Consider the following 19,897-nt stretch of genomic DNA (forward strand, 5'->3'; position numbering starts at 1 on the left):
ATCTGAAATTAAATATGAGTAGTCAACTAGATCTAAGACTAGTCTAATGTTGTTGGAGATATGTCTATTGGGCATAAATCCTGATTGTGTTTCATCAATTATAGAGTTTAACATTTTTTTTATTCTTCTAGCAAAGATCAAGGCCAACATTTTATAATCATTATTTAAAAGACAAATTGGACGCCAGTTATCAATATAAAGTAAATCTTTGCGTGGTTTAGGTATTAAAGTGATCAAACCTTGAGTCATACTCCAAGGTAAGGTATTGGTTGATACGCTTTCATTAAATACCCGCAATAAGAAGGGCGCCATCTGCTGTGAAAAGAATTTGTAAAATTATGACGATAAACCGTGTGTCCCCGGGGACTTGTTGTCTTTTAAAAGTTCCAAACACTCACTGATCTCTGCCAGGGTTAAAGGGAGATCACAAAAATCACTCTCCGAGTTGTCAAGTTGACGGGTGTTATGTAGAGAGTTGAGGAATATAGAAGCATCCTTTTCTGAATATTCTGAAGTATATAGCTTTTTGTAAAATGATGAGCAAAAATTAGATATTAATTGTTCATCATCAGTTATAGAGTTGTCAATGATTAATTAATTAATGGTATTAACTTTCGCATGGTACTTTTTCCAGTTTGAAGAAATATGAAGAATTCTGTTCTCCTTCTTCTAACCACAGCTTCCGAGACCTTATAAAAGCTCCTTCCGCCTTGCTCTTATATATTTTGTCCAGGTTCTCTTGTAAATTAAACATTTCTATTTTTTCCTCCTCTGTTAAAGCATCTGGTGATATTTGAGATAAGACCGATATGCCTGTGATGACGTTTTGTTCCTCTAATTTCCTCATTTTAGCAAGATTGCTGCCAAGCTTTCTTAAATATTTGGCTGATTCATATTTAAATAACTCCCAATTAACATTAAAGGATTTTTTCATCTCAGCTTTGGTGAAAAAATGTTTTATCAACTCTGGGATTTTCTGTTTAACCTCCTCAACTTTAAGGAGAGAGTTATTTAATTTCCAATAATTGGCTTTGCAACCATCTGAGTGAAATAATTTTATAGAAATGTAAATGACTTTATGATCACTTAAGGGACAGGGAAGAATGTTAACTGTCACATCTTGTTCTTTAATACTATTTGACACTAGCCAAAAGTCTATACGGGAAAGCCTAGTTTTGTCTTTGTTACTCCAGGTGAAGGATAAAACATCTGGGAATTTAATTCTCCATATGTCAGTTAAGTTATATCTTTCCATGAAAAGCTTAAATGGCCGTAAATGTCTACAGTGACCGTAGACTCTGGGCCAATGACGGGCCCTAACTGTCTACAGTTGATAGGTGAAATAATCAAGCCTGCATGTACTCAAATGTATTTTCATATTTCATATGTTCTATAATGTGTTATTATGATCGAGGAAGAAGATCACAGTGAGGCTAAGAGGCCCCGTGCGTGCGATGGTGGCATCTGGTTCAGATGTTTAAGTTAATAACAAATTAGAGTAACTAATTGACTAACTGAATGAGTAACAAATGGCCTTTGGAAGGGGCTACAGGATGTTTGAGTCTATTAGAGTAGGGGGACCATTCAGTATTAGGATGAGATCATGAATAAGGGTTTCCTGATGGGCGGCCCCAGAAAGTATAAAATGTATGTTCGGGAGACACTTTGGGTACATGCAGCTTGTGTGTGTACACAGGGTTATCTCCTTTGTTCAATATTGAATAAAGCTGCCTATAATCTGAAATCATCGTAGTCGTCATATGTGAACATCTCCATCATCCATTTCCAGAGAGTTCAATCTCTCAACAGTGACCGTAGACTCTGGGCCAATGACGGGCCCTAACTGTCTACAGTGGTTCTCAAACTTTTTCGGTCATTCCCCACTTTGGACAAGGGGGAATTTTCAAGCCCCACCTGCCCCCATTGCCCCAACACAATGCTAATGAAATACGCAACAAGCTTAAAATGTTCCAATTTATTGAAGTAACAAGTTGTATCGAAATACAACTAACTATCTACATCAAATAACAGCAAATTCAAAAATAAAGAAAATAAAAGTGTAGCTGTGTAAAAATGTATATCAAGTTCAAAAATAGAAAATAAATAAAAGTGCCACTTTGCAATCTGTTAAAAAAAGAAAAGAACAGAAATCCATTTGGCAAGACAGTTATATTTATCCCTGCATTAGTGGCTGCAATGAGACTGTTTTGCATTGCACAATTTCGGGGGTGATCGGTCTAATAAGCGGCAACACACAGCTATAAGGACGGTTTGCTCTCACACGCGCTGCATTTAAAGTCACTCAGACACACACACACACACACACACAGTCACTCTCTAGTCTAGTTGAGGCGGGTATGGCTGCAGCCTGGAGCGTCCTAAGCTGTCCCCATAGACAGTATATAAGGCTGTCCCGTATCATGCCGAGGCGTATCCAACGGTAAGTTCAGAGGGTCAAAAATACGAAATTGAATTATTTTCCAGATTGAGTCACGGGTCCATGGGCGTCAGTTTTTTTTAAAATGTGCTGGACAGAGACGCATTTGGAAGTACATTTCCAGAAGTGCTGGGTACAATGACGCATTCATTATTATTTTTTTTCTCTTTCGCGCAGGTCATGTTTGAAAGACGCTGTCCTGTAGCTTATAATGAATAAAAACGTGGTTTCATGTACGTAAACAATGATAAATGATAACCAAAATTCTCTATCATATTGCTCCTCATAACCACGGAAAACTGTAAAAAAATCAAACCCAAAGTCCAATTATTATGGACGTTATCTGACATCTGAGGCGTTTCTGCTTCACATTTTCAGCAGGGCAGCGGAGCGGCTGTGGGTTGACTCCCAACGGTTCTCATGGGCTTTATAAATCCTAACATAAAAAGCTTAACGTGGTTAAATGTACCTAAACGACGATAAATCACCACATTTCTGGCTGCAGCCATAGAGCCATAGAGTCCTGGTCTAGTGGAGGTCCTGGTCTAGTGGAGGTCCTGGTCTAGTGGAGGTCCTGGTCTAGTGGAGGTCTTGGTCTAGTGGAGGTCCTGGTCTAGTGGAGGTCCTGGTCTAGTGGAGGTCTTGCTCCAGATTCCGGGAGATTGGATCTCATTTGCGGGCGTCAAGGAGCCGCTATCAATATGCGGGAGACTCCCGGAACTTCCGGGACAGTAGGGATTTCTGGATAAAGATATAAAGGCATAAAAAGGAAAATTTCCTCCCGTTTGGCGCGCCCCACCTGTCACGTCTCTATTCCCCACCAGTGGGGCGCGCCCCACTTTGAGACTCTACAGTGCCCGTAGACTCTGGGCCAATGACGGGCCGTAACTGTCTACAGTGACCGTAGACTCTGGGCCAATGACGGGCCGTATATGTCTACAGTGACCGTAGACTCTGGGCCAATGACGGGCCGTATATGTCTACAGTGACCGTAGACTCTGGGCCAATGACGGGCCGTAACTGTCTACAGTGACCGTAGACTCTGGGCCAATGACGGGCGTATATGTCTACAGTGAGTGACTCTGGGCCAATGACGGGACTCTGGGCCAACTCTGGGCCAACGGGCCGTAACTGTCTACAGTGACCGTAGACTCTGGGCCAATGACGGGCCGTATATGTCTACAGTGACCGTAGACTCTGGGCCAATGACGGGCCGTAACTGTCTACAGTGATGACTCTCTACAGTGACCGTAGACTCTGGGCCAATGACGGGCCGTAACTGTCTACAGTGACCGTAGACTCTGGGCCAATGACGGGCCGTAACTGTCTACAGTGACCGTAGACTCTGGGCCAATGACGGGCCGTAACTGTCTACAGTGACCGTAGACTCTGGGCCAATGACGGGCCGTATATGTCTACAGTGACCGTAGACTCTGGGCCAATGACGGGCCGTAACTGTCTACAGTGACCGTAGACTCTGGGCCAATGACGGGCCGTATATGTCTACAGTGACCGTAGACTCTGGGCCAATGACGGGCCGTAACTGTCTACAGTGACCGTAGACTCTGGGCCAATGAGGGGCCGTATATGTCTACAGTGACCGTAGACTCTGGGCCAATGACGGGCCGTATATGTCTACAGTGACCGTAGACTCTGGGCCAATGACAGGACCGTAGACTCTGGGCCAATATGTCTACAGTGACCGTAGACTCTGGGCCAATGAGGGGCCGTAACTGTCTACAGTGACCGTAGACTCTGGGCCAATGAGGGGCCGTAACTGTCTACAGTGACCGTAGACTCTGGGCCAATGACGGGCCGTATATGTCTACAGTGACCGTAGACTGGGCCTGGGCCAATGTCTACAGTGACCGTAGACTCTGGGCCGTAACTGTCTACAGTGACCGTAGACTCTGGGCCAATGACGGGCCGTATGTCTACAGTGACCGTAGACTCTGGGCCAATGACGGGCCGTATGTCTACAGTGACCGTAGACTCTGGGCCAATGACGGGCCGTATGTCTACAGTGACCGTAGACTCTGGGCCAATGACGGGCCGTATATGTCTACAGTCAACTAGACTCAGTAATACATCAGATCTGAAATCAGACAGAGCTACATTTCTAATGCTACAATTAAAAGAAAGTTATTGCTCTGTACCGAAGTCCATCAATTGACCAACCAACTGCTTATTAACCGTAGACACCGTGACCTCCGTTAACCAAATGCTATAATCATGTTATTTATTCAAATTGAGAGAGAGGTGGTTTATATTAATAACAAACTAATTTAATATTTTATTTATATATTTTAAAGTAGAGCTTGACTTTAAATAATAATTTAATTTATAATAATTTATACTGTTTATTGATCCCCAGTGGGGAAATTACAATTTACACTCTGTTTGTTAGAAATCACTACACACACAGGCCTGAAATACACACAGACATGCTCAGGACCTATTCATGCACAAATGGAGAGATGTCAGAGTGAGTGGGCTGCCAGTGCTGGACCAGCACCCTGAGCAGTTAAGGGACTTGAACCAGAAACCCTCAGGTTCCCAAATATTTTGTGATTTCTAACTCAACTCAATCTGTTTGTGTTTATTGAATACAACGTAGAAAGGAAGCATATTTCAGTCAGTTTACAGTGTTAAATAGTTGGTAAAAATGTGATGGGATGATGTAAGAACATGTCCTTTATCTCCCAAGTTCATGATTTAAAACCCCAAAAGCTCCCGAGAATACTCTTTAATTTGAAGTGAAATGTACTTTTGTGTACTAACCGCTGCAGTCAGTTTTTGTAATTAATGAGCCAACAACTGAACACATTTTAAGGGGAAATGGGGAGGCTCAGACCTAACCCCATTTTCCAGGACCATCTTTACAGCCAGGATTTGCAGACCTAATAGATGGAGGAGCATCTGACACCAAGAGGAGGACTATCTGATGAAGACTTGGTGTAATGGCCCCACCTACTGACCAGACAGAAGGTTAACAGTATTGATGCTGCAGTTGTAAACAGACTTAGGGTGTTCCATCCTGTTCATGTAATCACATTTAAAATATCAGTTAATAATGTTATATACAACAAATTACTTTTGCTGTGGCATAAAGTCCCTACAGTAAAACTGTAAACCTTCACCCCACATAAAGTAATCAGACATCCAACTCAACAGTAATATCTACTGTATTTATTTCTAAGACTGCAGACAATACTACAAGTGTAATAATAACAGCCATTATATCTCAAACATGACCAACAGCAGTTGCAGACATCAAAATGTCACTTCAGAAATTGACCATTGAGGGCATTAACATTTAGCCATCGTATGCAAAAAAAAAAAAAAAAAACAGCAGAGAAGTTCTTAAACACAGATATATAGTAAAGAGGAGACCTGACCACTTTCATGAAGATATGTTAAAATGTTCCACTTAGTGCAGTACATATATACAGGCAGCGGAAGAGGCTTAAAATACTAGTCTGACGTAAACACTGACAATCACATGCGATGTAGTGAGATGTTTTTATCCCTGAGATTCCCAAAACAAACATGGCAAGTTTAATTCCAGGTTGAGACATCCAAACATCTGAAAAAAAGTATAAACTCTGACAAAATGATTTAACCCAAAGCCCCCAAACTGGATAATGACTTGGAGTTATTACCTGTGATGTTCCGTTTCCTTATAAATTACTGACATTTAGGAGAAATTATGCTGATCAGCTTGTACCATTTTTTTCTCGTCCTCCATTTGCACCACATGTAAAACATCTTATATCGATAATCCAATGAATGACTGAGAATGCGCCTCTAAAATAGACCAGAGAGTTCTCGGACATTTATAAACACAGGTTTACGTTTCAGCTGCCTATAATGAAGAAGGACTTCCTCATTGAGTGGTATCCTCCTTCCCAACCTTGACATTATCTTGTAATGTGATTGATAATCTCAAAAATTACATTCTCCCACAATGGTCGTGCAAATACATACATCACCTGCATGACTGCAATTTTGACAATTCCATACTTGTCATATGGTGGCAGCTTTAAGACACTTTCTATATTATTTAACTCACTTAAAAACCTTCCCCTTGCAATGTAGTACTGTAGTGTTTCAAGCATTCAGTCAGAAATAAGTTTGTATGAGTCCTTAATGGTTCGACAAATTCAACGATTCCTGAAAACACATGTTTTACTGTACTGTCATCTTCCAGTGTCTAGTTTTACATCACCCCATGCTCACATCCTCACTTTATTTAACTGCGCTGTTAGACAAAAATAAATCTGCTTCGCAAACCACTCTAAAAAAAATACAAAAAAAGGGGGACAATGATGGTGCTTCGCTCTCCCATTCCATTTTTCTAACCCCTCCATCAGGACAGGAAAGGGCATGAGCTGTGGATGCACCACGGGACAGTTGTGGAGTTATTTTCCCTCAAGAAACCACTTTGTCCCTCGCCGTGCCAGCCGCCGATCACAGCGCTCGCTGTCGGAGAGTCTCTCCCTCGCTGCTTCTGCTGCCTGTTACGTCGCTGTTTCTCAGTATCAAGGGAGTCAGCTCTGAAAATAGATCAATCATTTAACAGGTTGCTGAATTAGTATTGTAATGTACAGAGTATATTTACTATGTGGCCCAATTTTTTGGTGCAGTGGGTTAGCTCAGCTGGTCATTAAGACTGGAAACAAGGGGGAATCAGCTAGCCGGGCTCTGTCCACTGTTGACAAAATCTGCCTACCAGAACACGTAAAGCTCAATAATAAGTAATATGTGCGTTTTTTGTTTTTTTTTGCCTAACCTCGCATTAAACAGCGAATGGTCATTTTTACACGTTAGAGCAATATTTGTCTCGCTTTGCCAGACCCTCCTCCAAAGTGGAACGCGAAGGACATAGACTAGAGCAATATCAGCCTTTTTACATAACTACAGTCAGGTCCAGAAATATTGGGACATCCACACAATTCTGATTTGCAGTAGAGGCCTGGCAGAGCATCGCCAGGGATGAAACCCAGCGTCTGGTGATGTCTATGCGTTCCAGACTTCAGGCTGTAATTGACTGCAAAGGATTTGCAACCAAGTATTAAAAAGTGAAAGTTTGATTTATGATTTTTAATTTGTCCCATTATACTTTTGTTCCCTTAAAAAGTGGGAGGCACATATACAAACTGTTGTAATTCCTACACCGTTCCCCTGATTTGGATGTAAATACCCTCAAATTAAAGCTAATTCTGCAGTTAACATCTTGTTCGTTTCATTTCAAATCCATTGTGGCGGTGTATAGAGCCAAAAAGATTAGAATTGTGTCGATGTCCCAATATTTATGGACCTGACTGTATGTTATTGTCTTGTATATGTAGATTTTGGATGAGTCACAAAAAAACCTTATTCACTTTCAAACAGATATTTTGTAGGATATTAGATATTGCCTATTTCTTTAAAAAAAAAAAAGATCCCCACTGAAACAGGAACCCTGAAAGTGAAATCTAATTTTATTATGTGCGGCCAAACATCGACATGCACAATGGAAAATGGCATGCATGCTGTTTGGTGGAGACAATTATCACCGTCACACAGCCTTTCCTCCACCTTTAACTCTCGGTTTCCTGTCATTCCTCACCCTTCACCTTCACATTTTCTTAAAACAAAAAGCTAAAGACGGTTTTAACCTCTTAAACAGAATTTCATATCATCAATCTGAACTGAAACGGATGACAGAACTATGCTTAAACAATAGTCATGCATTTCTCAATTTAAATGTTATTTTTAATCCTTCATCGAATACCGTCCGTACTCACCTTTCATCTCAGTTTCCATCTTGCTGTCGTTATCCTCGGATGAGTTTGGACTCTCACAGCTGTTCTTAGGTGCTGTGGGGCTGCCGGCAGGGTCCCCTGCATTCGTCTTCACTTGATCCTGTTTCCCCGCAGCGCCGGTAGGTTTTTTCCCATCCACGCTGTCCATCTTCACTGGACAGAGAGTCTGCAGCAGACCCATGGAATCAAAGTCTTCCCCCGAGCATTCACCTCGTCTCTTCAACAACTCCAACACCTACAGTCAGAAAAACATACGCATTTGGACAACGAAAAACAAGGAGAGCTGCAATAATTCTATATGCTCATATATTCCTGTTTTAGTTGCAAAAACTAAATAATTGTCCAGAATACTTGTGTTTTTTTTTTTTAATCACTTTTTGTTGTTGTCTCAGTTTCACACTGGAAACAGAGCTTAGTAATAAAATAAGATTTTGATCAATTGACATAATGGCAGGATCCAAAATTACGTATTACCTGGGCTCCCATTTCCCCATTCACTACTCCCTGTGTAATGGTAGTTTACTCTACAGAGAGAAGTAATCTGAGATTTCTGACACTTGACATCATGTGTCATCACTGACAGCTGTAGAGACGCACAACTGTTCATTTTACTATAAAAAAATGTTCACTGCATTGTGGGATTGTGAGCAGACAGCGGTGTACCGGCGACGGACACTAGCATTTCAGACACTAAGAAAACGGTGGACAGTAAATACAGTGCACTATGTAGTCAAAAAGGGAGAGATTTCAGACACAAACACACAATAGATGCCAACTACACACCTTGATGTATTTGTAGGACTTCAGTTCGCTGAGGTTCTCCTCCAGGAAGAGCAAATACAGCGAGAGATCGTCCCATTGGTTAGGGGTGGGCAGGACGCCCACGGTGGGCAGTGATTGGTAGGTTTCCAGGAAGCGGGCATATCCATGGCAGAAGAGCGGACGGAGACCGGCATAGATCACCGCGGGAATCAGCCCAACGAACAGAACCAAGTTGACAAGGCTGGAAAGAGAAGAGTTAAAGAAGCAGGCTGCAGTTTGACCTGTAGAGAGGAGGCCTGACGAGAACTCCACAAACAATACAAGGATCGAAACTAATTCACAACATTTAGACTGAGTAACAAATATGAAGTTTATCTAGACAACTATAAGGGAATGTCCCACTCTGGCCACCTTTTAGAGCCAGGTAAAGATGTGGCTCAAAGCTAACCAAACGTGCAACCAACTCTGACTGCATTCTGTACCGTAATAGCCCAGTAGAGTATACTAATGAATTGCGTCTTCGTCTTAACACTTACTAATAAAGTGTCTTGATTGTTTTTTTTTTCTCATTTTGTTTTTCCTTGCTTCATAGAACAAATGTTATAACTGTATATATATTTTGTGTTTGAGCTAACCAAGTATGGGTCACCCCTACTTGTATGCTGTACTGTATTAGCTTAGTGAAGCATATGTACGTTGTGTCTCTGTTTTAACATTTACTAATAATTTGTCCTGTTTTTCTTTCGTCCTGTTTTATCCTGTTTTATACAGCAAATGTTAATAGTGTTTTTCTTATGTCCTGTTATTGTAATTTATATCTGCCAAATGGGACTACAGATGGAAATTAGCCTTTGGGCTACAATCTGGCACTTTTACGTGTACTGCTGTACATGTTCATTAAATGTGCATTCTCCTGAAATAAATAAATAAATAAAAAAAATAGATAATGGTGCACAGTCAATTTACAAACCGCAAACCATTATACAGGTGGACAAAATAACAAAGACACCTTAGGATAACAATGCCATCCAGAACTATCATGGAAAAAGGAAAAAAAAAAAAAGAGACCTAACCGAACCGCCTACTTCACAGACAAATACCTCAGCAGATAGAAGACTCCCACAGCGACGAGCTTACACTGCACCTTGTCGGGGACGCCCGGGTCCGAGGCGAGCAGGCCGACACGCAGGCTGCAGCCAAACTCGTCCGTTTGGGAGGCCAGGCGGAGGTAGTAGCCCAGGTAGACACAGGCACACAGCAGGGTGACCAGAGTCAGGCCGCGACACAGCAGGTAGTAAAACAGCATCGACCGCGAGCAGCGCTTAGTCATCAGAAACTTCTCCACCAGCGGGTAATTGAAACAGTCCTCGGTGATGTCGCTGCGTTAAGACAATACAGACGCAAAGAGAGAGAGAGAATAGTTAGGAGAAAGCAGAAAGCCAGGATTACTTAACATGTGTGATGGCTTTATTAAATTACATTTAATATCCACATTTAAACTCTGAGGATACTGTCTCTCTGCATATTTGAAAGCCGTCATTTACATTATTAAAGTCCAGTAAATGTATACAATCCCAAATGCAAAATATCCGTCCTTATATTTTGAGAGATTGGAGATTTTTTTATCAAGTAAGTAAAAAGGTGCCGGCCAAATAATCTCACTGCATCAACCTGGAATCTGTCGGGAACAGTTCACCAGTGTTTAGACGGGAACAACAATTCCAGCGTGGTGTCACAAGATTAAAATAATCAATAAAGCCATTGTTGCCAGCTGTGTGGAAAATGTGCAGGATTATTGCAAGATGTGAGTGTGCGCTTGTTTCAACAAGTTACAGTACAGGCCAAAAGTTTGGACACACCTTCTCATTCAATGTGTTTCCTTTTTATTTTCATGACTATTTACATTGTAGATTCTCACTGAAGGCATCAAGACTATGAATGAACACATATGGAATTATGTACTTAACAAAAAAGTGTGAAATAACTGAAAACATGTCTTATATTTTAGATTCCTCAAAGTAGCCACCCTTTGCTTTTTTTGATAACTCTGCAAACCCTTGGTGTTCTCTCAATGAGCTTCATGAGGTAGTCACCTGAAATGGTTTTACCTTCACAGGTGTGCTTTGTCAGGGTTAATTAGTGGAATTATTTCCCTTATTAATAAAAAAGCAAGGGGTGGCTACTTTGAAGAATCTAAAATATAAGACATGTTTTCAGTTATTTCACACTTTTTTGTTCAGTACATAATTCCATATGTGTTCATTCATAGTTTTGATGCCTTCAGTGAGAATCTACAATGTAAATAGTCATGAAAATAAAAAGGAAACAAATTGAATGAGAAGGTGTGTCCAAACTTTTGGCCTGTACTGTAGGTCGGTCCCAGAATTAATTTTGATTGTTAATTGCTGGTATAAAGTTGGTTTTGAGAAACAGACGTTGACACAACAGCAGCAAGTCAACAGTCATAGATTTCACACACTGCACAAACTCAAACCAGCTTTCTTATGCGATGCTAAATCTGAACCCAACGGTATCCTAACACCAGTTTTCCCAAGTTGGATTTCAGGCGTCCTACTGTACCTGTCTGAGGTGCGCGCTGGTGAGGTGGCCATGCGTTTGGCCAGAGTGACGGCACGGTTGTAAGAGCGATCCAACTCCTCCATGAGGAAGCTGAGGTCCGACTGCAGCAGGGGCGCCGCAGAAAACCTCCAGAACAACGCCGGCGTGTACATCAGCACCGCCACCAGCAACAGGATGTAGGGGAAGAACTGCAGAGAAGAGACAGCATAGTAAGTAACCAATCACATTATACAATGGTTGATATAAGACATGCAAACACAACCCAACAACTGTCCAAGTCTCCACCAAAAGAGAGGAGTCACCATCTTTAGCGGACATGCACGCATCCTTATTTCTGCAGTGAGGTTGTTGGCTCCATTTCATTTTACATTTAACTTGGTGCCAAGCTGACGCATGCTGAACTCAAAACTAGAGATGGCCCGATTCCGTTTTACTAACGTGTGTTTACTAACTGTATACTACTCTCCCTGTATGGATGTGATATGATTTATCTCTCTGTTGTCTGTCTGGCTCAGGTTAAACTCTTTGTGAAACATGAACAAACACAAACAATGAATCCTACAGAACTTTCTCTTATTATCCAGTTTGACAGTCAGTTATAAAACGGAAAATGAACATAAATAAACTACTTTAACGTAGATTTTCTTTAGGGCTTTATTACAATGGTGTCGGATCAGTGCATAAACTCCAGTGCTTACTGATACCAATACCAGCGTTTTAGGAAGTATTGGGACATCTCAACTTGAAAGACAACTAAAAACAATTTCACTGACTTAAATATTTGATTTTAATGTACTTTATTGTTAGTTAGGAGGCTTTGATTGTTGGGGTGGGAATCTCTCGGCACCTCACGATTTGATTCGGACAATTATTTTGTAAACGTACATTTCCACTGCGTGATTTTTAAAAATATACATATAAATCTGAGTTTGCTACTCAAGAGTTTGCTAATCACTTCCTAGACAAAGCTTAGATTTGAAATATATTTGTCACACACAAGTTTTAATGAAATGTTTTGTCTCCTGAGGTTTTTATTTAGTAGTTATTCTGAGCTGAAGCCCTTGTGAAAGTCCCCTCCTCTCCCAGTAATCTTCCATGTCAGAGGCCCAGTCACGTTTAACCCATTTAGGCCTAAAACGCCTGCTAAAAAAGGCCTTTTTTGCCTAAGTACTTTTCTGTAACCCCCTCCCAAAACCTAAGAGTTTCCAGAAATATTTGTCAAAATTTGTCAAAGCCTACTAAAATCTTAATTTTACAATGTTTGGTCCACTGATAATAATATTTGTCAAGAGTGCAGCAGCGTAACTGCATTTAGATGTAGCAATTAGGGCTGGGTATCAGAACTCAATATAAGGTATCAACTGAAGTACCAAGTAGTATTAAAACTTCTCCAGTCAAATGATACCTGCATTTGATCCTTTTTGTACTCTAAAAGAAAAGAAAAAAAAAAGACTATTTGTATGGTTTTGCTCACAGTCAATTTAACGCAAGGTATCAAATGAAGTACTGTTTTGGTATCAGTTTCACTTTAAAAAGGAACTAGTATTGGTACCGGTATCGTACATTTTTAAACGATACCCAGCCCTTATAGCAATGTAGTCAATGTTGCAGTTTTAAACCAGTAATATGGTTGTTTCAATGCAAATAGTATTATATCTGCTATCCCTTTATCGCTAAAAATGTAAAAGCCAGACTGTTACGTGAATACAACATCAAGATTTTGAGAAGTTTGGGTGGCAGTGGCACCGCTCCAGTACATTATGCAACAAAAAAAAAAAAAAAGGAAGCTACTGCAAACTCTTAAACTACACAAATAAAAAAAAACTAACTCACTAACCAGAGTCAAAGGTGAGTGCGTCTGTTCAATCAATACCCCAAGTTGAACTTAAAGCATTAAGCGCAGCAAACCTCCATAACTTGTCAGATAGGGTTTCGAGGTTTCATACGGCTTCTCTAACTGCATGAACGTCATACCATTCCTTCCTTTAAAAAGGAAGCAAATGATTTCCGTAGCTAAAGTGGAAAGAAAAAGTATAACACTATACAATGTACAGAAGGACAGTAGGTCAAGCTGTCAATTATTTTTATAGACTTCACTGGGTGTCACTACCAAACATTTTGATGTACTATTAGCTGTTCTAATGTCTACAGTTAGATTGTTCAAAATGTGTTTATAATTAGGATAAACCCCTTGAGATGTATCATCTCCTTTTCGAGGGCGTCCCAAAGATCAACTTAGGAATGTATACTGTAGACACACACACACCAAACATTGCGCTCTATGTCTCACCTTAGCCTACAGCATAATAATATTGTCAACCACGCCCTAAAATGTCCAAATTAAAAACCTGCCTGTGCAGAATTTAAATTTGACCTACGGTACTACTTTGAATTAAATACACCCACAAAGAATTCACCACAATACACAGAGAACAACTCTGACACTGACGATGTAACTTACTGCTATGTTAAAAAAAAAAAAAAAAAAAAAAAAAAAACTATTCTCTCAGATTTTGACCAGATTAAACAAGTGCATCCTGTTATGAATTTTTAAGAAAATCCCTTTCAGACATTTATTATTTCCATGCAGCATGGCATGCTCTTCATACCTATATTACTACTGCATGGCATAATAACTCATTTTAAATGAGCCTGCAGTCTAAACCTGCCTCATTGTTCTAGTAGGTGTGTTTCAAAGCATTTTACAGGTGTATGGACATGTTTCAAACTAATCTCTAATCACATAGGAATAGTTGCAGGAATTATAACCGTGTGTGTGTGTGTGTGTGTGTGTGTGTGTGTGTGTGTGTGTGTGTGTGTGTGTGTGTGTGTGTGTGTGTGTGTGTGTGTGTGTGTGTGTGTACCTTGTGCAGCCACAGAGGTAGAGTGTGTGTATGTACAGAGGCCCAGCAGAACGAGTCCACATAAGCAGCTTGCCTCCAGGAGAAATTAGAAGGAGCAAAGCAGCTGATCTGAGTACCTGAAACACACACCGAGACAGAAAAACACACAAAAACATGAGAGAGAGTGATTGGAACGAGACTAAAATCCTTAAAATGGAGCACTGTTGGTTTTTTATTATACAACATTAAAACATGATGTATAAATCACGTATGAATATCCATCCATCCACCCAGTTCAACATGAAGCTCAGTTGTGTAGCTTTGTCTCTGTTTCAGCTTAGGGGTCTTTGGCCTAAAAAACGTTGGAGACTCCTAAACTAGAGAACGTGCAGCAGTCCTAACTAACACGATCAGGCTTCAATTAGCCTTGGTGTAGACCTGGATCTACAGTTTAGCTTCATTTAGGTCAGAGTTTTCCCAATAAGTCCGGCTTTCCATAGCCTCATTCCTTGAATAAACCTCTAGTCTAGACTTGTGTGAGTGACTGGACTAGAGCGGTGCGTTCTTTTTGTCCACCGAAGTCGATTTACGAGTCGTTTTCCGGAGTTACGAACCGGAAGTTGCAGAAAGAACGCCACCGAGGTCGTATTTATACGACTCGTCAAGTCGTCTGAACTCAGAGGATCCCGAGGTCACTTTCAAAGATGGCTACGTCGTGCATCACACGTAGTAAACATTGTGGTTTTCTACAATTTTAAGCACTTTTGTCTTTGTTGTAACCAAATGAAGAAGTGGTACACATAGCGCTGTATACTGCTACCTATAGACATGTCTCTACAGTCTTATTAGGAGTTAAACATATTGCTGTATACTGCTACCTATAGACATGTCTCTACAGTCTTATTAGGAGTTAAACATAGTGCTGTATACTACTACCTATAGACATGTCTCTACAGTCTTATTAGGAGTTAAACATATTGCTGTATACTGCTACCTATAGACATGTCTCTACAGTCTTATTAGGAGTTAAACATAGTGCTGTATACTACTACCTATAGACATGTCTCTACAGTCTTATTAGGAGTTAAACATAGTGCTGTATACTGCTACCTATAGACATGTCTCTACAGTCTTATTAGGAGTTAAACATAGCGCTGTATACTGCTACCTATAGGCATGTCTCTACAGTCTTATTAGGAGTTAAACATAGTGCTGTATACTGCTACCTATAGGCATGTCTCTACAGTCTTATTAGGAGTTAAATACCGCCTAATAGGGCTGTGTTTGATTGAAGAAATTCTTAGTCGACTAACACTCATTCAATTGTATCGACTAATCGATTAGTTGATTTCATCGACAGATCTGTAAATCTGAGTTTCTCCACAAAGAGACATGCAAAAGGATGCATATATTGAATAAGATAACGCCTCCTTTGCATATTTAAAACACAACATTTCAGAAAACGTGTAATACAACAAATAATTGCCTTAATGAAAGTAATCACGGGGATATCTATTAGGTAAAATGTCAACCCTTAATTCTTGCGTTTACCAGAGATGTGCTCGTACGTTTCTTCGAAATAAGTCATTCAGCACAAAAAAAAAGCATAAAACATGACTAATCGACTAAAGGGATCTAAGTTGACTAAGACCAAAACGACCGATTAGTTGACTAATCGACTAAGCGGGAGCAGCCCTACCGCCTAGTTAGTTATTTTGTAGTTTGTGCAGCTGAAATTGGCTAGAGACGCTCGGTTGCTATATGACAACAATGGCCGAGTCTTGAGCAGAAAGCAGAGCAGTAGCCTAACCGAAGTTATTAGTTTTTTTCGACATGGATGTGACGTCACACTCGAGCTACTAGTCGCGATTACAAGACAAAAAGAACACACCATTGGACTACACCGGATCTGGTCTTGGAACAAGCTTTGTGGTCTCGACTCCAGCCCTGGCTCCAAACTTACCAACTGAAACTTCTTGAGCGAAGGCCAGAGAAATGAGGAGGAGGGGCAGGCCCACTGCCACACAGGTCACCATCTTGTCCACAGCCAGCTCAGTTCGGACGTTGTGGTATCGAGACTGGTTTGGGTCCTTCAGCAGAAAATCGCTGAACACGTACTCCGTAGCCACATGGGCGATGGCCATCTCACCGCTCGTCTGTTACCCGCAGCACATCAAGAACACCTGAGGACACAACAATCAATCAACAATTTAGATTAATTCTCTGTGTAGAATATTGCCAGTCCCTTAGTTCCTCACTGCCCGAAGCTCCTTTTGCTGTTTTGCTAGGCAAATTTTTTTTTTTGTGGTTACGAGCCAAAGAGGCTGTTAGAGTACAGTAGACAACCACAGACAAAGATTACCAGTCACCAGACTTCCCCAATTTGCTTGCTCTGCTTCTTAAATAGAAAAAGGCATTACTTTGATTGATATGATGTTCACAAACTTTGTGAAAATGACCACCTTAATAACCTTTAAAGGTCCCATGGCATGAACATTTCACAAGCTTGAAAGAGACTTCAGATACAGTATTAGAGGACCACTAAGGTCTATATAAAAGAGACTTCAGATACAGTATTAGGGGACCACTAAGGTCTATATAAAAGAGACTTCAGATACAGTATTAGGGGACCACTAAGGTCTATATAAAAGAGACTTCAGATACAGTATTAGAGGACCACTAAGGTCTATATAAAAGAGACTTCAGATACAGTATTAGGGGACCACTAAGGTCTATATAAAAGAGACTTCAGATACAGTATTAGGGGACCACTAAGGTCTATATAAAAGAGACTTCAGATACAGTATTAGGGGACCACTAAGGTCTATATAAAAGAGACTTCAGATACAGTATTAGGGGACCACTAAGGTCTATATAAAAGAGACTTCAGATACAGTATTAGAGGACCACTAAGGTCTATATAAAAGAGACTTCAGATACAGTATTAGGGGACCACTAAGGTCTATATAAAAGAGACTTCAGATACAGTATTAGAGGACCACTAAGGTCTATATAAAAGACTTCAGATACATTAAATTGCTAAAAACAATTATATTTTTCCCTTGACATACTGTATACCCCTTTTATAATATAATGTTCCCCACTTACATTTCAGTGCAGTACTTAATACTCAAAGTACCCAAACTAAATACAGAAACTTCACAGGTGGTAGACTCGGTTGTGTTTTTTGCGTTGATATGAATATGTATAATGCACGTGTCTTGATAATCTGGTTTCGTTTTTTGTTTATATAACCTCATTTGATCCATAGCTTCTGATTTGCATCCTATTCCTCTACAACAGTGCTTGAATCTTGCCTGATGTAACCTCAGCCCAGCTCAAAACACGAATAATTATAATTTGTAGGCAAAACAGACTGATGGTTATCTTCTTTTGATGGTCTCCGACCGTGAATAATCATTCACCCGCCATTTTAGCCATAACCACTTCTATGCAGGTCTGACTGGTTAGTTTGTAGGAATTTCTTGAGGTTTAACATGGGTTAAAAATTTTGAAACAGGTCTGATGATTTATAAACAAAAACAATAACGAGAACAACTCGTGAGCTGTCTTCCCACAACATCATCAGGCTCCTTTGTTTAGCTGGAGCAGGAGTTTTTGCAGTATATAATAACATTTTATAGTTTATACTTGTATTCATTATATTCTTTTAGCTAAAAAGTTACGTTACTTGGAAGCTTGGTTCACTTTGAGTACGTTATTTAACTAGCTACGAGGGTGACTCTGTGAGTCTGAAAATGCATTCATAACAAGACTTAACCATCACTTTTGTTTTCAGTAACTCCACTTAAAAGCGTCTCGGTAACGTAAACTCAACACAAACCAGTTGTATTCAGGTTTAGCAGAAACTACCTCTACTTTATTTAGCTCAGTATAGTAGAGGCATTTTAAATGGAATTGCATTGCTAGACCATGAATAAATCTGTGATTGTGAAGTGGTCTATAACGTCAATTCATTGTAAAAACGGGTTAATGAACTTGAACTTACCTACCGACGAAGTTTAAAGTATCTATCAAAGTGCCATGGCTGAAATGACACAACTTGGGCTGCAGCAAAGCCACCGTTTAGGTGTTTTCCAGGAGCGGAGTGAAATGATGAGGCAGACTAGACATTCAACACACGAAACTACAAACACACAACACGCCTCGCAAATGAGTCTTCTTCCTGTAAAACACAAAACTTCTTCCGTCCCTCTTGAAAAACAGATGCCTTCACGTGCAAATCGACAGCTCTGATTTCCCAGTTGCAGTGCTGCCTTCAATGTAGCTCGTGAGTTTGTGTTTTTGGGGGAGTCGAGTAAAGTCGAGGAAGGTAGAGTCAGAGCCTGTCTATGGAGAGCCTGTTCACTCCCTATCTCACTCCCTATTAGCCCCATTGTACCAACCCGGAATTTTCTTTCTCCTTATTAGACATTCTCTGGTAGAGTTGTGTTGTTTTACCCATGGACAATGGTGGAAGAAGTATATACATATTTAAGTTTAGCAATACTACAGTGTAAAAATACTCAAGTAAAAGTCCGGCATTTTGTGATTGGCTGGGTGGGTTTAACTAAACAATTTTTTTGGGATTAAATTCACAACTGATGACTTGAGACTAATTTGCATCAATATCCGCCACATACATTATATTTTCAAATGTTAGAAATCAGTAGAAATCCACCACAAGGCTATAGTGCGAACAAGTCATAAACAGTCATCAACTTATGCTTAAGGTTCAATGTTTTTGTAATATTAAGCGCTATGTAACTAAAGTTTCAAGTTATTTATTATCATATTGTCTGATGCACAACAATTACAGAAGCAGTCACTGCCACTGGAAATCTTGGGTCTCAGGCTCCCTCCAAAAATGCTTATTAAATTAGTATAAAACAGAATCACAAGTAGAAAACAAGATGAGAATCTAAGACATAATAGCGCAAGTTAAACTATAGGGTTGCATACATAATAAAATGTAAAATCACTCTGCGGAAGACAGAAATTGCATATGAATTATGGTTATAATATAATCATAATTGATAAATGTAAACATGAATGTTGTATACATATAATATGCTACACATCTTTTATGGATTAAGATTTTTTAAACCGTAAAATCTAAATTATGAAATGAACATGTTCCCAAATCTCAACCGTAGTTTGAATCTGGTTAATCTTAAAAACAGCTGTCCTCTTCCTGCAAAAAATGGGATTTCGTCCTCTGATTGGGAGATATTTCCAATAGTCCGTGAAGGCAGCATCATCCTGAGCAGCGTGATAAACTACGCAGCATGCAGTACTGATGTATAGAAGATTGATCCTTCATGTATAAAAAAAAGAAGCTACATATATAAACAAATCACGATAAATAAAATTGCAGCGTCAGTATAAATCCATTGTTCACACAGGCTACGTTAGGTTGCTAATGTTTGGGAGGATTGGACAGTGGTTATACCCTCGAGGCGACTAAG

General features: G+C 40.1%; 1 protein-coding gene across 2 annotated transcripts; it reads right to left on the reverse strand.

The window, feature by feature from the left end:
- Positions 1 to 5,611: 5,611 nt before the first annotated feature.
- On the reverse strand, positions 5,612 to 18,652 carry LOC114552524 (pannexin-1). Of its 2 annotated transcripts, none has more exons than XM_028573393.1 (8): positions 18,443 to 18,652; positions 16,393 to 16,612; positions 14,451 to 14,566; positions 11,587 to 11,774; positions 10,107 to 10,385; positions 9,028 to 9,247; positions 8,227 to 8,479; positions 5,612 to 6,993 (listed from the first exon to the last, which is right to left on the reverse strand). In XM_028573393.1, the coding sequence occupies exons 2-8, from the start codon at positions 16,571 to 16,573 to the stop codon at positions 6,908 to 6,910; spliced, it is 1,323 nt and encodes a 440-aa protein (XP_028429194.1). In that variant the 5' UTR covers positions 16,574 to 16,612; positions 18,443 to 18,652; the 3' UTR covers positions 5,612 to 6,907. The 2 variants fall into 2 exon arrangements, with proteins under 2 accessions (XP_028429194.1, XP_028429193.1); XM_028573392.1 differs by having other exon boundaries at positions 18,439 to 18,652.
- Between the last annotated feature and the right edge of the window lie 1,245 nt (positions 18,653 to 19,897).

This window comes from Perca flavescens, chromosome 3 (genome assembly GCF_004354835.1).
Source record: "Perca flavescens isolate YP-PL-M2 chromosome 3, PFLA_1.0, whole genome shotgun sequence".
Classification (NCBI taxonomy): Eukaryota; Metazoa; Chordata; class Actinopteri; order Perciformes; family Percidae; genus Perca; species Perca flavescens.